Below are 22,228 nucleotides of genomic sequence, written 5' to 3'. Positions count from 1 at the left end.
CCGGTGTGGCACTGGGACCGAGAGGAGAATGTGCTTTGGAGGATCAGCGTTAGATTTGAACCTTCTCCCCACCTTACGTCTCTGAGACTTCAGGAATCCCATCTAGAACTCTCCGAGTCTCAGCCTCAGCATCGGTAAAATGAGAAAACAAGGAGCAATTAATTCATGGCAAGCTCCTGAGAACAGAATGAGAACCATGAACATAAAGCACTGAGGAGCCTCCTGGCACAAAGTTGACAAGCCAGAATGTTATTTATTGTAATTGTGTTGCTTTTAGAGACTCACTGTTCACACAGGGAAGATTGGTTGAGAAGTTAAACATGCCCCAGGTGCTTTTCATTCATCTACAAGTCAGTTTTTCTATTTGGGAAAAGTTTCTTCCAAAGGAAGGGTTCTATTTGGAAAGATTTTCTTCTGGAAGAAGAAATTTACAACCGTGCATATCCTCCCCATGTGTCCTGTCTTTCGTAATCCATCTCCTCTGGCTGTCCTTTCTCTCATTTCTGTAACTGACCCTTGTTGCCTCATTTTCATATTATGCCATTTTCAAACTGGTAACAAACCATAACTCTTTCCCATTACACAAGAGCAGGATCTCATCCAATCCCAAGGCCAATATTCAGCTGGGACAGAGTGCATCAAAGGGCTTAAAGGAAAGAAAATTGAGCCCAATCTGAAATCAGATTTATAACCACTGATTACAGTCAGTTCTTGTTATTTGTGGCAGTGATGTTCTTACAGATCTGAATAACATTCTGAACCATTGTTTCCAGGGGGGAACACGGGGCTAAGTTTCTGTGAGTACTTGGTCATAGCATTCTCATTTGCCAATTAACATACAACCTTGTTTGATGTACATTTCTGTTTAAAGATACCTTACTTGATCTGTATTGTTGATTCACTAACATTGAACTCCGGGCCAACAACACTGTAACTTGTGCCTGAACAAAGCTTATCTAACACACACATACCTCCCTAAGGCCCATCACAGCCATCCTGTGCTCAGGAATACTAGATGATACTTAAGCACGATGTTTGGGGAACATTCTTACATAAAGAGATCACCAGCAAAAAAGCACAAAAATAAGAAAAACATGGCACCACACAGACTGTAAAAGGCCATTTGTTTGCAGCATGAGAGCTGAGACGAGAAGGCAGAGCCCCGCTGGGCTCCACCTCAGCTGGGAACCCACACGTCAGGTGACTGAAATTTCTGGGCACTCTGTTAAAGTCCACAAGTGAGCATGGAAATGCCAAAGTATTGCTTAGGAGGTTGCAACTATGGTTTAGCAAGTGGGTGAATTTGTGAACATGTGATCTGCAAATCATGAGGATTGGCTGTATATAACCATAAATTCGAAATAATTGATTGTATTGAATTTAAATAGGATTCCTCCCCAAAGGCAATTTGACTATTATTTGGGTAGGCTTCTGCTCTCACGTTTTGACTGTCCTGTCATCTTTTCCATCTGTCCACTCGTTTTCCTCACTGCATTCGTTTTTTTATCCTGTAAGGTACGATGAAGAGAGAGCTTATAAGAGAAGTGTGAGGTAAACATCTCCTGATCTACAGTTCATGCTGGATCCTTTGTGTGTGTGTGTACACCAGTGTCTTACTTGTAGGTGACCTCAACAGGCTACCAGAGGAAGAGGTCCTGGTATCAGAGCCTTCTAGTATATCATTTCCAGTCTTTGTCGTGTGTCTAAAGCTGTTGAGGTCAACCTAATTTGCAACTGAAACCTACTAAACCAGATACATCCCAGACTTGGCCCAGGCTGCAAGCTAATTTTAACTAGCCCTGACAACTGCTGTGGCTGTTTTCAGCTTTATTTCAGCCAGCATGCTTCCAGTCTCCTTGCAAGTTTTGTATCTCCCTTTACGAAGGACTTTGCAAAGGAAACATACATAAACACAGACCCGGGAGTTCCTAAACCACCACATGTAATTGAAGGCATGTGTCTTAGTGCTCCAAAGGTTGGTTTTTAAAAGCACATGTGCTCCACTTTCGTTTGGCTCTGCTTTGACTTCTTTTTTGTGACTCTCTCATGCTCTGCTTGCTTCTCGTTTCCTTTCTACACTGATAATTTTTGCTCATGCAGACTGGATGAAGATCTGAGGGAAGCATCTGAAGCAGCTAAGTAAGACTCGGTTTCCATTCAGCAGCTGGCAGTGATGTTGGCTTGCATTTCAGGAATGAATTGGGAGAACCTGCATGCCTGGTGTTTTATTCTTGCATCCTGATAATAGTGCTGCCCTTTAAAAGTTTCCTTTGTTCCATGATAGATGTAATTTCTCTTATTTGTACTACAATCTGTTTGTCCCCCTAATGATCGTGGTTATCTTGTTACCGTTAAACATTCTTAAAAAATATATGTGCAATTCTAGGCCCCACAGCAAAAGAAACACATCACACACAGGCAGTGCCATGAATAGTGTAACAGCCAGATGATCACTTGCATACATTGGGGCAATAAACCTTACTAACCCTTACTCGGAGAAGGCAGTGGCACCCCACTCCAGTACTCTTGCCTGGAAAATCCCATGGACGGAGGAGCCTGGTAGGCTGTACAGTCTATGGAGTCACTAAGAGTCGGACATGACTGAATGACTTCACTTTCACTTTTCCCTTTCATGCCCTGGAGAAGGAAACGGCAACCCACTCCAGTATTCTTGCCTGGAGAATCCCAGGGACGGCGGAGCCTGGTGGGCTGCCGTCTATGGGGTCGCACAGAGTTGGACATGACTGAAGCGACTTAGCAGCAGCAGCCCTTACTAATCAGAAAAATGGTAGCAACTTGAAATACTTCTGTAGAACCAAATTCCTGAATTTCCAAGTTTTTTTTTAAAACTCCTTATTCAGTGACTGGGAAATAAAGCATAACTAACAGCTGCTAACTTATTTGCATGAGTACAAAAAATATTGCTCACTATTATTATAGTTTTCAAAATAGCAAAATCATAACTTTAATGCAAATATAAAATGAATACATGCCAGTGATTTTATTCAACTAATTATTTAATCAAGGCACCAGTAAGCTGTTAAAACCCGTTCAGAGAGTATTTGAAAAGCTAGATATCTATAAGCAATTGTTAAAGGAACATTAGGATAAAAATGTTGGTTTAGATACAAAACTGATTAATGTTCAACAGGGCAGTAAACTGTACCTCAGGGTGATCTTTTCCACTGGACAGAAACTATTGCATCTCTGCTCAGTAAAAATCAGCAAGTTAATATCTGCCTCTACAGAGCTGTAAGATCAATAGGAAGTCAACTCAACAGTGCTTCTAAAGAACATCCAGTAATTTTCTTTTATTTCCAGTTCACAAATAATTTTTCTGACCCTGTTAAATATAAACAAGAATATTTGCTGCATTAAGCTTCTCCATTGCAAAAGTTGCTTACACTGTTAATTTTTGTAACTTGTTCCTCTTTTAATAGATATTGCAAAAGCAGAAAGCCTGGACAATGTCTAAATAGCTACAAATTCTGAATAAGTAAGATCTAAGTTAGTGAAGTTTTTCCTATATAGGTGTAAATGCCAGTTTGTCATGAAAACAATCCATTAAAATATTTTTCCCTACATTTTTGTAGCAGGTAATCTGTAGAATTATTTGCTTATAGCATGGATCTTTTGGGTTAAAAATTCAAGGAAAGGTTTTTGCTTTAGAAAGCTTAGCATTAGGGTGGATTACTGTTAAATGTGCCTGTAGTGGATAGTGGTACAGTGTACCCCGCTAGCATTTATCTGTGCTCAAATTGCACTGTCATGAGATTCCCCACAGAGAGAGCGAGCAATTAGTTTCCCTTTCAAATTCTTTTTTTTTTTTTTTTTTTAGGATAACAGATTTATTAAATTAAGAAGCTGTTTTCAAGACAAAAATATAGGGAGGGAACATCAATAATTTTCCAGCCAAACTCACTATGGAGTCATAGTCATGTGCTCCCATTATTACCCTAAAATCTTGCCTCCTTCAATAGATACTTTCCCTCTATATTCTTCTCTTCCTGCTTAGCTACCATAGAGAATGTTGATCACTTTTGGCTTAGTTGTGTAGCTTTCTTTTTTCTCTCTCAAATTCTTCATTTGTTCACTTATCTACCTCCACAGACCCTCTCCCCAAAGATCTAAATGATCTTGGCTGGTCCTGAGATGTCTTGATCACCTTCCTAAAGGAAGCAGCAAGCTTATGCCTAGTACATAGTAGATGCTCAATAAATTTCTGCTTTATCAATTGGTGAACGTGGATAAGACTGAGATCACTGCTGAGGCGCAGTGCTTCTCAAACTTAACTTAGCGCATCCGAATCACCTACAGTGTCCTGGGCCACACCCCCAAAGTTTCTGATCAGCAGGCCTGAGAATCTGTATTGCTAACAAGTTCCCAGTAATGCCAATACTGCCAGTCTCAGGATCTTGCTTGGAGAATCACTGCCTTAAAGTAAATAGCTGAATAAAAATAATTAGATTTGTCTTCAGAAGTCTATGCTCTTGCTTTGAATTCAATGGGCAAGCCATCTGTCTCAAGTCTCCATTAATTTTACTTCTTCTGATGGTGACATTATAGCTATGAGAAACCAAAAATGTGGAAGGAGAAATAATTTTACTGTTGACCCCACAGATGATCGAAATTCCACAGAATCCTACCACTTCCGCATGCCGATTATATCTTCTCAACTACCTTTCAGCCTCTGAAGTGGTCCCCCAATCCTTGGACAGACTGTAGATGATAACTTGCAGTTCAGAAAACATAATCACTGCAGATCTATGGTTATAGGTTCCTTTTATGAACAGATGCCCCCTGACTTTCCACATGACCTTAACTAGAAAGCTTCAGGCTGTTTTCTAACAAAAGCAAACATATATCCTGTCAGGGAACAGAGCCTATCTGTTCAGTGTTTGGCTTTAGTCCTATTAGTGTTTTTAAACATTCACCCTCTCCCCGTATACATACATATACCACCTTCACCTCTAACTGACTTTCAGAAGGAGATGCCCTCAGCCAGTCTTATTTTTTCCTTAAACCTTAAGTTCTGAACGGGGAAGAAAATATTTTAAAAAGGATAAATTGTACATAGAGAGTCATTTATTTTGCAGATGGTGAGGAATCTATCTGTTGCCTTTGGAGTAACAGTAGTACGTGAACTGTAAATTGCTCTTTGCTTTGGAAGGATTATGCAAAGTTAAAAAGCAGAAACGCTAGGTTTGGAAGACTGACTGCCCTTTCTTGATTCCATTTCAGCTTTACTAGGTTTTTCTAGCACACTGTCAACGCTTGTCTGACTGTCCCTGTTCACTAGAGTTGCCAAGTATCTTCTATAAAAATACCACCACCAGCGAGAAGGGTAGGGAGTGAGGGGGGAAAGCCTTCTGCCTTTCTCAAGGAACTAGCCTTCTGCCATTTTCAACAAAATACCTAACGTTAATAACCACACCTCTTATGTGTAGACAGAAACCTTTTCTTGTGAAATTATCACGTTACAGAAGGAGCTCTCACATATAAAAAGGAGCCCTGTGCTGTGCTGAGCTTAGTCTCTCAGCCCTATCCAATCCTTTGCAACCCCATGGACTGTAGCCCGCCAGGCTCCTCTGTCCACGGGGATTCTCCAGGCAAGAATACTGGAGTGGGTTGCCATGCCCTCCTCCAGGGGATCTTCCCAACCCAGGGATCAAACCCGGGTCTCCCACATTACAGGCGAATTCTCTACTGTCTGAGACACCAGGGAAGTGCAGAATCTCTTAAAATAGTGCTTGTTTGCTGAAAATAAAATATTTACCAGAGGGGGACAAGTAAAAAGTTGAAGTGTTAAGTATTAATTGGAAATTAATATAAAGCAAATTTGAAATTTGCTAACAGAGGAATCACACAGAATATCAAAAGCATCTTAATATTACACAAACAAGCATAAACATGTTCATACACTGTAATAAAACTCTCCTTATTTTATGGTTACATGTTTCTTTCTGGCATGATCAGTTTTGGTTAATGTCAGGACTGGCTTGTTTGACCGGAACACAGCTAAGCTGTGAGGTATTTTTTGTGACAATACCAAGGAAAGCTGACACTGGCGTTTTCCCTTTTAGTGTCTTGGAAAATCTTTATTGTTGTGAAAACTGAAAGTTAACTGGGTTCATATATGAATAAAATTAGAGGGATTGTCCTTTGTGCATAAAATATTACATTATGTGGGTTACAAATAAAAATTTGTAATATTCTGTTCACCAAACACGATAGATTTAAAAGTCAGGAAGAAAATAACAAGGATAGAAGAGACATGGAGGTCTTGGGAGTTTTTAATCTTCCTTTTATGTTTCTGAATCAGGAGCAATTACTGTATTATTTCAAAACTGATGGTAAAAGAATCAGAGCTTAGTCTCATCGTCTGTTCAGGTGTAGATTAGATGTGTTCAGTAGTAGCAATGGGACCACACTAATCAGTTTCAGTTCAGTTCCATCACTCAGTCATGTCCGACTCTTTGCGACCCCATGGACTGCAGCACGCCAGGCTTCCCTGTCCATCACCAACTCCCAGAGCTTGCTCAAACTCAAGTCCATCGAGTTGGTGATGCCATCCAAACATCTTATCCTCTGTTGTCTAACCAGTTTAAAAAGTTCAAATCTATCTTGTTTATTAAGTGGTAACAGTAGAGAGAATGTTTACTGCTTCCTTTTTTTCCCCCTTGCACTCAGAACTAGCTGCCTTTACAATGATCCAGAAATGTCTTCTATGGAGAAGGAGTAAGAATTCACCATCAATAACAATTATGTGGTTACTCATTGTATTGTATGGCTGGGCTCTGAAAGACAAAAATACATTGAGGATTGGGTAAACACCGTTTAGATGTTCAGCTTTCATGTTCTCTATGTATGAAATTAGAAACTTAAAGGGAAATGTGTCAGCTTAACACCATCTCATTCATGATCACCATTAGATGTCTTAAGGAAAACCTAAGTCTTTACTTGGTGTTCTATTTTTTCAGCCCCAAAATGAGGAGAAAATGAATATTAGAGCCAGATGTAAAAGCTTTGGGCAAGAGGAATCCAACTGTTTTCTGAATTACATCATCCATATTTTAATTAGTGAAAGTAGGGACTTCCATTTGAAATTATTATTTTGGTGGGTGGGAGAGAAAATATCCTTATTTAGAAAATTGAAGAGGCAGCTGAGCCTGGATGGAACTTTAGAAATGATCTCGTCCATCTAGTCTCATGTGTTTACCATATGCCAAGTTCTAAGTAAAAAGTTGCACCCACCCTATCTCATTTTAATCCTCAGAATAAGCCAATGAGGTACATTGTGCAGATAAGGAAAAAGCAGCATAGAGAGATGAGCTGACCCAATCCAACGCTGTTCAGCTTGAAGAATGGCCTGGAGCTGGGACTAGAGCCTTTGCAGTGCAGTTCCAGACCCAGTGGTTGTGGTTTTGAAATCAGAGACAGGTGGCCTTGATGCTGGAATGGGTGTTCAACCTCTGATCTAACCAGGGAGGACAAAATTTACGCCTAAGACAAAAGAGTTCACTGCTGTCCCGTCAGTTTCAGGGAATAAGCTGTGGTCACCATCATGTTCTCAGAGAGAACTTGGCCATCCAATCAGGGGCTCTTAATTGGGTGTGAGTTGTGGAGAATTTAACATTGTCCCCTTCACAGGAATCCAGAAGGAGGGGCAAAGATCTGCATTTACATATATCTGCTATTGTCACCTTTTGTTCTCCTGTGACCCCCTTTTCTCTGGAGGAGGTCTGAAGGGAAACTGGAAAATCCCAGTGCACTGGCTCTGGAGTTGCCATGGTGACCTTACAGTTTAAGGAAGTTTATGCACAAAAACTCAAGGGAAGGTCTTTACTGACACAGAACAAAAGCCGTAAAGGAGACCTTTGAAATCGCACAGCTACTTTTCTGAAGGTTTTACTGGTCCTACCTTTTTGAGATGAAGACAGCAATTGCTTCAAGCAAACTGCCAAGCGAAAATTCCGCAAACAAAAATACCATAGTCCATCTAAAAAAAAATATTTTTTGCAAATCATCCCTCTCTCAGCAAAGCAGCACTCCCTACCTAGAGCAGAGTCCTGTGCCTACAGCTAACGAGCTGCATGGACAGAAGGTCCCTCACTAACCTACAGCTGCTACATCTGCGGGCTTACCCACTCCTCTGCCTGCCTTGTCTGTTTTGCTCCCCATCTGTATATGGGGCTGTCTGGGTTGGGAAAAGGGCAAAACACCGCTTCTGGTTGGGCTTCAATCTGGGGCTGGGCATGGAGATGGGGGTGGGGAGGATATGCTGCAAATTGTTAATGTTACTTGCCATTTCTTCGAAAATATCCGTCTCCCTGCTTCCCCTTTCATCAGCCGTCTCTTTCCTAAGCTCTTCCCTACCAGGCACGTGATCACAGTGCGGAGGATGAGATCTGGGATGATGGGCCAGAGTGGCCAAGATTTTTTTTTCTGCTTACTTCCTGTCTTGGATTTCTGGCTTTACTTAGTGTCAGACTAAGAGGCTTCATTTACCTTCTAGTTTCTGAGTGGAAGCATTTTACACCTTCTATGGCTAGTAATAAATGGATAAGCTGAAAAATGGGCAAAGACTCTTCCAAGGAGCTCAATTAGGCCAAGAATAAGATGCACTGTGTGCTGATGCTGTCATGGCCTCTCATTTCCTCAGAGAGAGAAGGGAAGGTTAAGTCCATCTTCCTATAGAAAACAGGTTTATCATTAAACAATGTTGTCAGATACTTTGTAAAAAACAAAAAAAGAACAAAAAACTCATTTAACACATATTAGGAGCCAAAAATAGCCTATAGAAAATTATCAGAAAGTTACTATGTCTCACTGGAAAATTAGGTTATAGAAAGTGAAGCCTATCTGCCCAGTGAGGAATGCTCCTTTCATGTTTGAATTCTGATTAAAAGTAAGTTTTTTCCAAAAAGCATACTATTTTGAAAAGTAATCCAGACGTTTGTCTCCTTCACACTCAGGTTTGGATTTTATTTTTTTCATTCATCTCCTAAAACTTGCAACATGACTTTTTATATTCTTACATAAAAAGTGTACTGGTCCAGAAGTGGTTCTGTGTGGGGAGACTTAATAGCATTGTCCATAGCTTCATTAGCTCCACAAGACCACTGCTGTCTTGTAATCTCAGGTGCTTTCTTGCATTTACTTAAAAATCATCCACTTTTGACTATCTTCTTGCTCTTTCCATAAACTCTATTATTAAATTTCAGTCTCTCAGCATTTGTGTACCAAAAACTGAAGGGATAAATTAAACCCTAAAAGGTTTACAAAAAAGTCAGGATGAAAAATGAAGTGTTTCAAAATGGTCTGTATTTTCAGATTTTTATCAGGTGCTGGGATGGTGAAACAAAGTGACCATGTATACTTTAAACTTTTCAAGATGATTTCAAGTATTTTGACCCAGATTCTACTTTTCAGACAGTGTGCTCCAAATTTTGGTTTAATAAATATTCTCTTGGTCTATGAAAGAAACTGAGCCACCACCATGTAAGTAGCAATAAAATTCCAATCATCAGTCAAACTTAATATATTCTTTTGGGAATAACTGCAGCTGGGAAATACATTTTTGAAGCAAAAACAAGAAGGACCTGTTTTTTGGAAAAGCATATTAGAAAAAGATTGAGGGGTCAGAGTAGATAAAAAGAAGACAGACATCTTCATGGTAAAAACCCTGTCGATAAGGAAACAAGTCAGATCCTTGAGGGCATAAAAAAGAGATTAATATCCATGACAACCCGGCCTCTCCTAATAGTCGGTATGGCTGGGTTTGAAAACTCCCAAAGGACAGAAGATTATTGCAAGTAGAGTAATTAAGCAGTGAGATATGGTTTTCTCATTTCAGAAAGAGACTGAACTGCTACTATTACTTACTCTACTACTGAACTAATATTACTGCTACTAATAATAGACATGTCCTGTATGTTCATTATGTTTAATTGAAAACACTTTAGACTAATCCTTAGCAAGCTGTTCTATTTTACAGATATAGAAATGGAGACTTAGAAAAGATAGGTAGCCTGGCCAAGAAATGGTAGAATTGCTGAGGGTATCTCAAAGGAGTATACCTTACTTCTGTACCCTGGATACATTAGCTTTATTTGCAGAACTATGAGAATGAACAGGGTTCATTTACTGCAGATTCCACAAGTAAAGCACAGTAACCTTTGCAACCTATAAACGTAAGGCCTCTCTCCGTCCAGAGAGAGGAAGGGCAGATCTAAGCGAAATCCGCACATACTTCCCAAATTGCCCAATTCAAACAGAACATTTTTCTTTCGTTTCCACCTCTGCGTGTTCACTGGGCTGTAGTCAGTTTCTCTGGTAGGTGTCAGAAAACTGTGATATGTTCACAAAAGGTGGAAGAAAGACACAAGTGGCCCAAAGACATTTTAGGCTTATTCCCTAGATATTTGGAAACTCAATAGACATTCTCTTTCCTTTTTTTCATCTTGTTTTTTTATAAATTGAAGTATAGTTGATTTACAATGTTGTCAGTGTCAGGTGTATAGCAGTGATTCAGTGTGTGTGTGTGTGTGTGTGTGTGTGTATTCAGATTCTTTTCACTTGACCTACAGATTATCATACTAAGTCAGATACCATATGATATCACTTATATATGGAGTCTAAAAAAAAATGATACAAACGAACTTATATACAAAATAGAAATAGACTCTCAGACAGAGAAAACATTTATTTTGTTTTGGTCACCAAACTCAGGAGACATTCTTTAAAACAAGTTTTTCTTAGGTTATAAGAATCCATCTCATTAAGGTAGCCGTGCCCTTTTCAGGCAAAGCCTTTGGCTTTAGAAAATGTTGGAGGGTGAGAGTGAAAACAGTGGAGTCACAGCCAACGAGTCCCCACCATGTACCCTGCAGGGGAAAGCAGGTCCCTCACACTCAGGGACATGTCACACACACACTTAAGAAGCACGCAGAACCCAGCATGTGCTGTCATGGAAATGACAGATGATTCAGGAGCAAGGTGGCCTCTACCTGTGGGGAGGGATGGGTGGCCCAGGGTAATGCTTGCACTTGGCTTATTAGTTTGGTTTTTTCCCCTAAATTATAAAATACAGCTAACACAAAATGTACTATCTTAACCATTTTAAAGTGTACATTTCAGTAATATTAAGTACATTCATGTTGGGCAACCAATCTCCAGAACTTTTCGGTCTTGCAAAACTAAAACACTGTTCCCATTAAATCACAACTCCCACCCCACCGCACACCACCCCTTCTACTGTCTGTCTCTATAAATTTGCTCTAGTGAAATCGCACGATATTTGTCTTTTTACAACTGGCTTATTTCACTTGCCATAATGTCCTCGAGGTTCATCTATGTTCTAGCAACTGTCAGTTTCCTTCCTTTTAAAGGCCGAATAATATTCATTATCCTGGAGAAGGAAATGGTAACCTATCATTATAGGTATACACCAAATTTTGCTATCCATTCATCCATCAGTGGACACTTAGGTGGCTTCCTCCTTGTAGCTTTTGTGAACATTGCTGTTATGAACATGGGTGTAAAAATATCTGTTCGAGTCCCCTTTTTCAGTTATTTTGAATACATATCTAGAGAAGTGGAATTCCTGGGTTATATGGGCGTTCTATTTTTAATTTTTTGAGGAACCTCCATACTGTTTCCCTTCACAGCTGCACTAATTTACATTCCTAACAACGGTACACAAGGGTTCCCTGTTCTCAGCATCTTTGTCAGCACTTTTTTCCTTTTTTAGATCATAGCCATGTTCATGGGTGTGAGGTAGTACCTCAATGTGATTTTGAGTTGTGCTTTTTAAAAACAGCTTTATTGAGATAAAATTTACTCATTTCAACTCTACAGTTCAATGGCTCAAAAGTGTCACTGAGTTGTGCAAGCAACACCATAATCAATTTTAGAACATTTTCCTCACCTCTAAATTACTCTGTCACTCCCATTTCCCCCCATCCCAAGTCCCTGACAATCACCAGCCTACTTCCTGACTATATCTGCCTCTTCTGGGCCTTTCCTATGAATGCGGTCACATGAGCTTTAGGACTGGCTTCTTTCATTTAGCCTCATGTTTCCAGGGTCATACATATAGTAGCAAGTTAATAACTCTTCATGTTAGAAATGTACTTTTGATGAATTTAACATACAATTTTTAAAACTCCAAGACACAATATCTGGGAGGAAGCATCAAAGGCGCGATGCATGAAAAAATGTCAACAATGGCTTTATTTGGATGATGGCCCAACAAGTAACTTTAAAATTTTATTTTTCTTCATGGCTTTCTGTAATTTTCAGAAATAAAAAAATAAACATGTGCTTCTTTTATAATGAGAAAAAAAAATGTATTATATGTCTTTTCAGTGTATCCAGTCTTTTGTCTTTGATTTTATTATTTATTTACTTGACAAGGTCCTAGTTGCAGCATGTGGAATCTAGTTCCCTGACCAGAGATTGAACCCTGGCCTCCTGCATTGGAAGCACAGAGTCTTAGCCACTGGACCACCAGGAAAGTCCTGGAAAAAAAAATTTTTTTTGAAGAAAATATTGGAGGGCTTTTTGCCATTGTTTTATTGTTTACCACTGTCATAATTTAGCATTTGTCAGATATTACTTGTATCAGGAAGATCATTTATTTGTCTCTCAAGAAACAGTCATTTACAAAAAAGGAAAGGCAGATTTCCAAAATGCAATAATATTTCTTAATCCATTTAAAAATGAGCCTGCACAAGAGTCTTTTGCCCTCTAGACCATTTTGAAAGGTGTAAAATGCTTCTAGAAACAGTTTGGCAAAAATAAACAGACTCCATCTTTTAGAGAAAGCCTTGGCAACTCGGGGAAGACTGTGTTTTTACCAGATTGGTCTAGTATAAGAAACGTGCATGAATTATTTTCAGTAAGACCTCAGGAAAAAAAGCAACAAGCACAGGCTCCCTGAATCATTACTGTTTCTTATTCAGTTTTTCATGTTGCTCATTTTTTTTTCTTCCTTTCTTTTCAAAGTATTAATCTGAAGCTGAAAGAAAAGCCCTAGTTGGCCACATCTGGATGAAGGGGCTGCTTTTCTGCTTCGTGGTTCTGTTGAAACATACCTACCTGGAAGAGACAGCACTGATGGTACTTTGTTTCCACTTTGCACTACCTGGTGCCACTCTCAATTTCTAAGGGGAAAAACAGTAAGAGAATCTGTTTGCTCTTAACATGTTTTATGGAATTGTGTGTATTTTCCTATTTTGCCAATGATGTGCCTCAAAGATTTTAGTTGAACCTTAGCAAGAAAGTAGGACCTTCCATTTCAATATTTCATTAGCCCTAGGTACAGTGGTATTTCGTCTCTTTGTTGACTGCTGTTGACCACTGAGGTAACTTCAGTCCACTATTCATTGCGAGTGGATTTCTCCTTGGTGATCACTTCAAGTTTAAAATACACAGGACTCAACAGTCCCTAGGAAAGTTGGCCCCACATAAACTCCACCTTTCACATCCTAAGTTTGCTTAAGATAGCCATAACGTAGACACAGGTGTGACACCACATCAGTTAAGCACCCACTTGGTTCTTATCCACGTTTATCCTAACATCTCCAAAGGAAGCCAGGTTTCCTAACTCACACCAATTTCATTTTAGTTATCAAATTGGGCATTGTGTTTTCTATGAATTTGGTCTTTTAAAAAAGTCACTTCTTCAGTGAATGTTGAAGACCTCCAAACTGAGAAACTTAAGGATCAGTGTTCACATTTCCAGTAGCTGTCTTTGATTCAAGCCATGAACTTAGTTCAAGATGTCACACTTTCAGTGCTAAGGACACTATGGAAGGCGGCCCCTCAGAAATTCATTCTTTGGTAACACTGAGTTATCTGAATCTCCCTCACATGCGTTATAAAACATAATCTGCTTTAACACACTCACAGGCTTAAAATTAAATATGAGTATGTACTATCCTTTGCAAAATAGTTCTTTATAGTCTTCATATGTTTTTTAAAATACCAGCGTGGTTTAGAACCCGTGGGCCTCTAGAGGAGAGAGGAGTTGGTAAATCTAACACCTCCACCTGTTTCCACATGGCCTTCAAGAACAGTTTTCATGCTTTGGGTTGAAAAAAAATTTTTTTAATATTTCATGACATAAGAAAACTATCAAATTTCAGTCCCCATAAATAACATCTTATTGAGACATGGCCATACAAAGTTGTTGACAGACTCTCTGCAGCTACTTTCGTCTTACAGCAGTGGAATGGAGTAACTGCCACAGACCATGTGGCCCATGGAGCCTAAAACATAGACTCTCTTTATAGACAGCGTTTGCTGAGCCCTGTGCCAGCCCATGCAACCTTCCTTGGCCTCCTATTTGTATTCAGATGCTGCTTTCTCTAACAGTATGCACAAATTAGGCTGCAAACTAATTTACTCTTAAAAAAAGAAACTTTTGGCATCCACAAATCAGTAAGACTCATGGCCTGCTGACAAAGGCAAGGAGTCCCAGCCATGAACACATGGCTCAGGTTGTGTTTACACAACCCAAAGTGAAGCCTGCTTAGAAGGCTTTTGGCTGTTTAGAGGTGTTGCTTAGGTCCTGTCCTTACCCTGGAAACTATTCACAGACTCCACTATCACATATTATTAACACATTCTTCAAAATTAAACTGTAGTGGAGACCAGGGTTCCAATCACAGTCTGAGAGTGATAACTATCTCCCGGAGAGCTTTCGGGGACATGTCGAGCCCTAGGTATCATGAGCTTTTAAGTAGACATCCTTGCACAGGTTTCTGAATTTCACTGCCTTCATCTGCTTCATGTCCGTCCCGCACCCACCTGCCAGACATGATCTCATACACACAGGTCAGCTCTCTCTCCTCCATAAGCCATAGTTACTATGTCCCCTTCTCAATCCCTTTCAACTTGGTATCCTATTAGATCATTCTTCTGGGTCTCCACCCTCATAACATCTGGCTTGTCTGATAGAAAAACCCTGGAGCACATCTTCTTCCACACCCCACCTCCACCTTTGGCAGCCCAAATTGTGCCTCTTCCAGAACTTAGCATGGACATAAGCACAATGACCCGGTTTCCCAGTTTGTTCACCCAGTTTGTTCACTGTTGCCCTGGCATCATTTTTAATAATGCTCTCTCTCACTCAGTAAAGTCCCATTTTGGAAGATGAATTATGTGGCCCCCTTAGCCACAGAAAGTAATGAAGAATTCAGTGTTCAGCTTAGAGGTATGAACTGGAGGACATAGAGCTGTCCATAAAAGGTTCTTGTGACAGTCAACCAGATACAACAACAGCCTTAGCATTTACATTTTCTTTGAACTTGTCCAGCCTGTTCATGGAAGGCTACTCAGGTGGTATTCTGTTTGGAGTTTTATCTTCCTATGTGGAAATTATGAGCATCTCTCCCGATCAGTGATTTTGTTTGGACTGTTCAATGGGCTGCATAACCATTCTGATAGTTAGGCATCTGGTAGTTTATTATCTTAAAAAGAAAATTTAATTGCACGTGCTAGAAAAAAGCCACTATGTAAATTCAAACCAAGTGAATAGAAGCCTAGAAGAATTCTGAAAAAAATAACCCCTCAGCAAATAGGTAGACAGATGTAAACATTCACACCATTAGCTATCTAGCTTTTGCATTCTGAGCATTCTTGCTTTTTGGTTCTGACTTCTGGGAACTGTTTGCACTTTTCCTGTAGATTTGTCATTAAGGGAACCAAGGGGTCATTGGGGCAAAAGTATTGTTTTCCCAAAGTGTCAACTGCTATTCACTTAGCTCTTTGATTAAGAGAAAGAACAAAAATCTGCACAGAAGATATTGCCAAGGAGTAAGAAAGTCTGTCTGATGGCAATAGCTGAGGGTGGAAGAAAACCCGGAAGTTCCTGTTGAAGCCATACAGTGTTTTATGGGGTTATCTTCTAAGACATAATACTGACATATGTGAGGAAGTCACTACTCCAGGCCTTTGTGTTATTAAGGTCTCGTTTTAAGTATTCAGTTATGGTACTGAGTTTGCAACTCTCATCTAATTAATCATAATGCCTCTGTAGTTTGCTCCCTTAGAAATATTTAGATGTGCACAAATGAATCTTTTATATGTTTAAAGGTTTTTTTCTACCATGTACTGGATTGCTCAGAATAAAGTATCTATTAGACCTTTGTTTTAGTAAATAAATTCTACCTAAATAGTGTGAATTGATAATATAAAAATATGTAACAACACTATATATATATTCGTGTATATATATATATATATATATATATATATATATATATATAGCCTCTCTGTATAATTCAGAAATAAAAAAAATGATTCCACAAGAGATGGCATTCTTTCTCTGAGTCAGTAAGAATCTATTTCCAGCTTCACTTTGCAGGAGGTCTTATCTGGATGTCAGTCTAGCTGGGCCCTCAGTCCTTGAGGACAGTATAAATTTTGGCATTCTTGTCACCCAAACTTTATTCCCTTTTCATTTGTGTTTTCCATGCCTCAAACAGCTACACTTTCAAAATGTGTTGTTTGCTTCCTGAGAAAGCAATTTCTCACTTTGGAAGCATCTCTCAGTTTCATGGTTACTTGATTTTGTCAACTTTTCCTTTCTCTGTCCTTTATCTTTCCAGAGCAGAGGTTTATTTTTTAATTAAAATGCATTAAATACCATTTTTTTGACTTTGCAAATTTTATTTTATTTTTATTTTTTAAATTTCTAAGTATTCTTTTTATATTATTGTGTTTTTTTTTTTCATTTCACATATGATAATTTACATGCTTCAATGCCATTCTCCCATATCAAGAATGGCATTGAAGCATTAAATACCATTTTAAATTTAGGTTCTTTAATTTTTTGCTTTCACAACCATCAAACAGCACTGGGAATTACCACCAAGCTTTTTTTTTTTTAAACCCAATAAACAAATGTGTGCCTCTGCCTCTCAGAAAGTTGTTGGAATAACCAAATGAGAAGTTGCTTTACAAAAGATGAGACACTTCATGTCTTCATGATCTAGGATTTAGTGCTGGTGGATTCTGTCCTCTACCTAACTAAGAGAAGAAGGACAAGAGAAGACTGAGAGGTAATTACAGGCAAATGAAGGTCATGATATTACAAGGTGGACTGTTACATTCATTCTGCTCCCATCACTTAACTATGGTTGTGGGAATGGGAGGCAGGGTAGGCATCCAGCACCAGGGGAAAGGATGGGTGAAATGCGGAGGATACACACTATGGTATTGACACAGCTACTAGAAGCAGCAAATTATACACTGAGAGAGCAACACTTCAGTCATGGGGTAGAGTGGAAGAATAACTCAGTATTTATAGCCAAGTGTCATTTATGTAAATTCTAACCCCCCCACACAATATTCTACAAAGTCCACACATGGTTAATGACTTGGTATGCTCATTAGAATGAGTATGGGGTAAGGGTAGGAGTGGGGACCCAGAATGAAGCTAGGAGTCTAATTAAAAATCAAAATAAACAATAAGCTTTTAAATAGGCTGAAGTTAAAAGTAAATAAAATGACAATACCTTAAACTTTCAGCCATAGATCATAGAAAAGCCGTGTTAAGGTGCTTTGGGACGTCAAGGGGCTGTTCCCTTCTATCGCTTCTCCTGTGGTTTTACCATTTTTCTGCATTGGCAGCATCAGTGCTCTGCAGCTGCCAGAAGCCTATCCTGGGCTACCCCACCCTGAACAGTCATGGAGCTTTTAATAAAACTGGTGCCTTCTTACACATCAATCCTCACACAGTTGTAGGCTTATAAAGCAAGGAGATTGCCCTGTGAAGCTAATTTTCCTGGAGTTTCATTCACATCCATTCAAAACAATTCTCTTTAGTCAAGCAAAATGATTTCTTTTCAATATATAGCCATTTTAGTGATACTCAGATGACACACACCAATAATTGCCATCCACTAACTCTTGTCTTATCCTCAGTGAGACACCTACACCCTAGATGCTTAATCATGCCCTCCTTGTGAAACTCTTCTCCCATAGATTGGTGAATTGAATTGTCCTTTCTCTCTGCATATTTGTTATCTATTGGTACATAACAAATTACAGTGAATTCTCATTATTTGAGGTAGTTACATTCTATTAAGGCAATAAGAACATTGAATCAGTGCATACTGAACCACCACTCCTACAGGAAAACAGGGTTAGGTTCCTGTGAGCCTCTGGTCACATTTCCATCAACTGATCAATAACTAATCTTATTTTAATATATCTTGTTGACTCACATTAACATTGAACTCACAGCCAAATCCTGAATATAACTCATGCCTGAATGAAGCTCATCTATTACATGAATTTTCTCTGTAAGGCACATTTCCTTGCACTTAGGAACATTAGACAGCACTTCAGGTCTATACTTGGAGACTAACAGTAAAATTAGCAAGAAAAATCACAAAATTCCAAAAACATGACACTAAATAGACCATAAAAAGTTGTGTATTTACGGTATGAGAACTGGAACCAGAAAAGTGAGCTTTGCTCACCTTTGCTCTGGGAACATGTACATCAGACAAGTCAAACTTTCACCTTTCTGTATGTGTCTGTAAATGATCATGAAAACAAGATGAACATGGATTTGGGGTTAAAAATAAATTTTAGTGAATAGGAGAATTTGCAATTATGGGAATTCTTAAATAATGAAAATCAACTGTGTATGCCAAGACTTAGCAGCCTGAACATCACACATTTATTATCTCAGTTTCTATAAATTGGAAATCCTGATACATCTTAGCTAGGTCCTCTAAGGTGTCTCACAGGCTGGCAACCACAGTGTTGGCTCAAGGTCTCTCACAAGACTGACATCATCAAGATGGTGACAAAGGTCATTCCTGACATGGCTCCCTCTTGTAAGAGGTTCAGCTCGGAAAGAATCTGCCAAGTTCATTCACATGGCTGTTGGCAAGATTCAGTTTTTCAAAGGTTGTTGAACTGAGGGCCTCATTCCTTGTTGGCTGTTAGGTGGAGGCTATCCTCAGTTCTCTGCCTCACGGTCCTCTGCAACATGGCACCTTGTTTCACTGACAACAACAAGAAAGAATTTGCTAACAAGAGGGAGGGTACCATTTTTATAATCTTATCACAGAAGTGACTTCCTGCCAATTTTGCTGCATTCCATTGATTAGATGCAAGTCACTAGATCCAGCCCCACCCGAGGGGAGAGGATTACACAAGGATGTGAACACTGGGAAGCTGGGACCATCAGGTGCCTTCTTTTAAGTCATCCTATCACACCACCTTAGCCTTCTGCAAACTCCTCTTTGTGCTCTTCTCACCTGTAAATGATGGTGTTTCTCAATGTTCCTCTTCTTTATGGTTCTACCCTTTCCCCAGTGACTTCAACTCGCACATCTTTTCAAATTATTCAAGATCCAGTTTCAATCCCAACCTCCAAACCCCCACCATCATTTTCTCACTCAGTCTCTGTGCTCCCTCCATTCTCTGGGGAAAAAGTTAAATTATTCCTCTTCTATGACCTGATAGGACCATTTCTCTACTATCCCATTCTCACTGAAATTACACATACAGGGATTTAAATCCTGCTTCTGTTACCAGTTATATTATTTTGGACTACTCAACTTCTTTGAACCTTAGTTTATTCATTTTTCAAATGTGTATAAAACTCTTATCTTACAAACTTACGTAAGAGCTAAATGAGATTTAAATGTCCAGCCTAATACTTAATACATAGAAGGCATTCAATAAATATTAGTTTTCCCCCACCCTGTTCTTCATCTTCCCACTCACTCAATCTTTTGTCTGTTAACTTGCCAACTCCTCCAAAACCAGTGCCAACCCCACCTTTACTTTCTGTCAACCATGTTAGCCTCTTGCTTCCTCTCCCACCTCCTTTTTTAAATAGACTAATTCTCTTTAATCCTCTTCCTCTTCTCTCAGATACAGCCATTTTATGCCACTTCTGCCTTATTCTACCTCTAGCTCCTTCCAACTTTTCCATCTCTTATTTTTGCTCAGTTTACTTCTGGTTTTTACTTTTTATTTGGAAACAATCTCAAACTTGCAAGAACAGAAGAAAAAAATTACTTTTCCTGAAACATTTGAGAATAAGTTGTCTACATAATGCCTCCTCACGTCTAGATGTTTAGTATACTTCCTACAATCAAGGACATTCTTCTCATAACCTAATACAACTATCAAAGCCAGGAAATGAACACTGAAACATTACTACCATCTAATCCACAGATGCCATACAAGTTTCACCTGTTCAAATTTATCCTTTAAAGCAAAAGGATCCAGTTCAGAACCACACGTGATATTTAGTAGTCACATCTCTCTAGTTTCCTTCAATCTAGAACAATTCTTTAGTCTTTCTTTGACTGGAAAGACAGGTTTTGAAAAACACTGACACTTAAGATCTCTCACATTATTCTGCAGAATGTGTCTTAATTTGGGATTCTTTGTTGGATTCAGGTTATTCATCTTCTTTGGCATTTATAACTCAGAACTGATTTGTATTTTTCTCATTGTATCCTGGTGATATTCATTTGAACACCTGAAGAAGATTCTGTCTATATGGCTTTTGATGGGGATGTGTCAAAAAATACAGAGCTTGAAGGGGCTCCCACTGGCCAGCTAATAGATTATAATCTATTGAATAAAATAAGATTCCATGAATTTATATCATACTGAACAACACAATAGTTACATCCACTCACAGCAACTCCCCAATACTTATTTATTGTGAAAGGAAAAAAAAGTAGTTTTTTTGAGCAAAGAACTCATAAAAAGGCTTTCCTATTTGAAAACTCAATAGAGGAGGAATTTCCAATATAAAAAACATCTGTGTGGACTTCCCTGGTGGTCCATTGGCTAAGACTCCTTGCTCCCCATGCAGAGGGTCCTGATTTGGGTTTCCCTGTTGTATTTATGTTATTCATCTTTGGCATCCATCCCTGGTCAGGGAAGGAACTAGAGCCCACATGCCATAACTTAAGAGTGCACATGCTGGAGAGCAGAAGATGGCGGAGGAATAGGACGGGGAGACCACTCTCTCCTCCACAAATTTATCGAAAGAACATCTGAACGCTGACCAAACTTCACAAAACTACTTCTGAAGGCTGGCTGAGGACGTCAGGCTTTCACAAAAACTGCGCATTATCTTCAAAAGAGGTAGGAGAAATTATAAAAGATAAAAAGAGAGACAAAAGAGTTAGGGACGGAGACCCGTCCCGGGGAGGGAGTCGTAAAAGAGGAGGAATTTCCAAGCACCAGGAAACCCTCTCACCGGCGGGTGTTGGGGAGGATTTTTTATCTCGGAGGGCAACGTAACTGGGAGGAAAAATAAATAAAATCGACAGATTACGTGCCTAAAGCAACTCCCAGCAAAGAACCCCAGACGCTCGCATCATCCGCCACCAGCAAGTGGGGGCTGAACGGAGAGGAGCGGGCGGCATTGCCTAGGGTAAAGACCGGGCCCGAGTGCCCCGAGGGCAATCTGAGGGAGCTAACGTGAGATAGTAACCTAAACTGTGGGACAGCGAGAGAGAGAACTATCCCGCGAAAAGCCCAACTCTAAGGCACTGCCGGCCCGCTCACAGAACAAAGGACTGAGCGATACCAGAGGAGAGCTAGCCGGCTGCGGACCGCCCCATCCCCCGCCGGACACAGCGGGCAGGCGGGGCCCGCCAGAGCCGGAAAGGGACAAACTCGGCTCCAGAGAGGGCACCCCCTACCAAACTGCAAACAGGCTCCCAGTTTTTTAAGCAAAGACTGCCTGAGATCCCGGAGGGTCGACAGCAGCCGGGAGGGTCGCAGCCAGAGACCAGCTCCCCAGAACCGACACAAAGCACACCGGAGCCGGGCGCGCCCGTAAACCGAGGCGGGGACCAGGGAGGTGATAAGCCGCACCGCCCCAACAGGGGACAGCGCCCTCGCCAAACTCCTGGCCGCCTGGGCAGCTCCGACCGGGAACGGCACAAGCCGCGGGCAAAATCGAGTCTGCGCCTTTGTGGAGTAACCGGGAGCCTGAACCTGAGCGGCTTAGTCCTGGGAAGTGCACGCAGCTCAGGGCCCGCTCCCCGGCCGAGTAACCTGAAGCCTGAGCAGGGTAGACGGGGAAAGCACACACGCCGTGAGCGGGGGCGAACCCAGTGCGGCCGAGACACTGCGAGCTTACCACACACACGCCAGAATTGCAGTGTTCCTTCCTCCCCACAGCACGATTGAACAAGCGAACCTAAAGAGATCACCTCCACCGCTT

General features: G+C 40.2%; 2 protein-coding genes across 28 annotated transcripts in view; one reads left to right on the top strand and one right to left on the bottom strand.

Moving 5' to 3' along the window:
- The window catches only part of PRUNE2 (prune homolog 2 with BCH domain), a 284,658-nt gene extending 268,473 nt beyond the window's left edge, over positions 1–16,185 (top strand). For 2 of the 4 annotated variants that reach the window (XM_081505702.1, XM_081505712.1), the window contains 2 exons: positions 1,516–1,551; positions 13,009–16,185. In XM_081505702.1, coding sequence (XP_081361828.1) covers positions 1,516–1,551; positions 13,009–13,039 — 67 coding nt within the window. In that variant the 3' untranslated portion in view covers positions 13,040–16,185. The remainder of the gene's footprint in view (positions 1–1,515; positions 1,552–13,008) is intronic. The other 2 variants (XM_081505723.1, XM_081505734.1) reach the window with 1 other exon arrangement.
- Positions 1–22,228, bottom strand: part of GCNT1 (glucosaminyl (N-acetyl) transferase 1) — a 258,795-nt gene that overhangs the window by 55,876 nt on the left and 180,691 nt on the right. The window lies entirely within an intron of this gene.

This window comes from Giraffa tippelskirchi, chromosome 1, assembly GCF_054371585.1.
Source record: "Giraffa tippelskirchi isolate mGirTip1 chromosome 1, T2T-mGirTip1v1.2.pri, whole genome shotgun sequence".
Lineage (NCBI taxonomy): Eukaryota > Metazoa > Chordata > Mammalia > Artiodactyla > Giraffidae > Giraffa > Giraffa tippelskirchi.
This window is presented reverse-complemented; position numbering and strand designations above follow the sequence as displayed.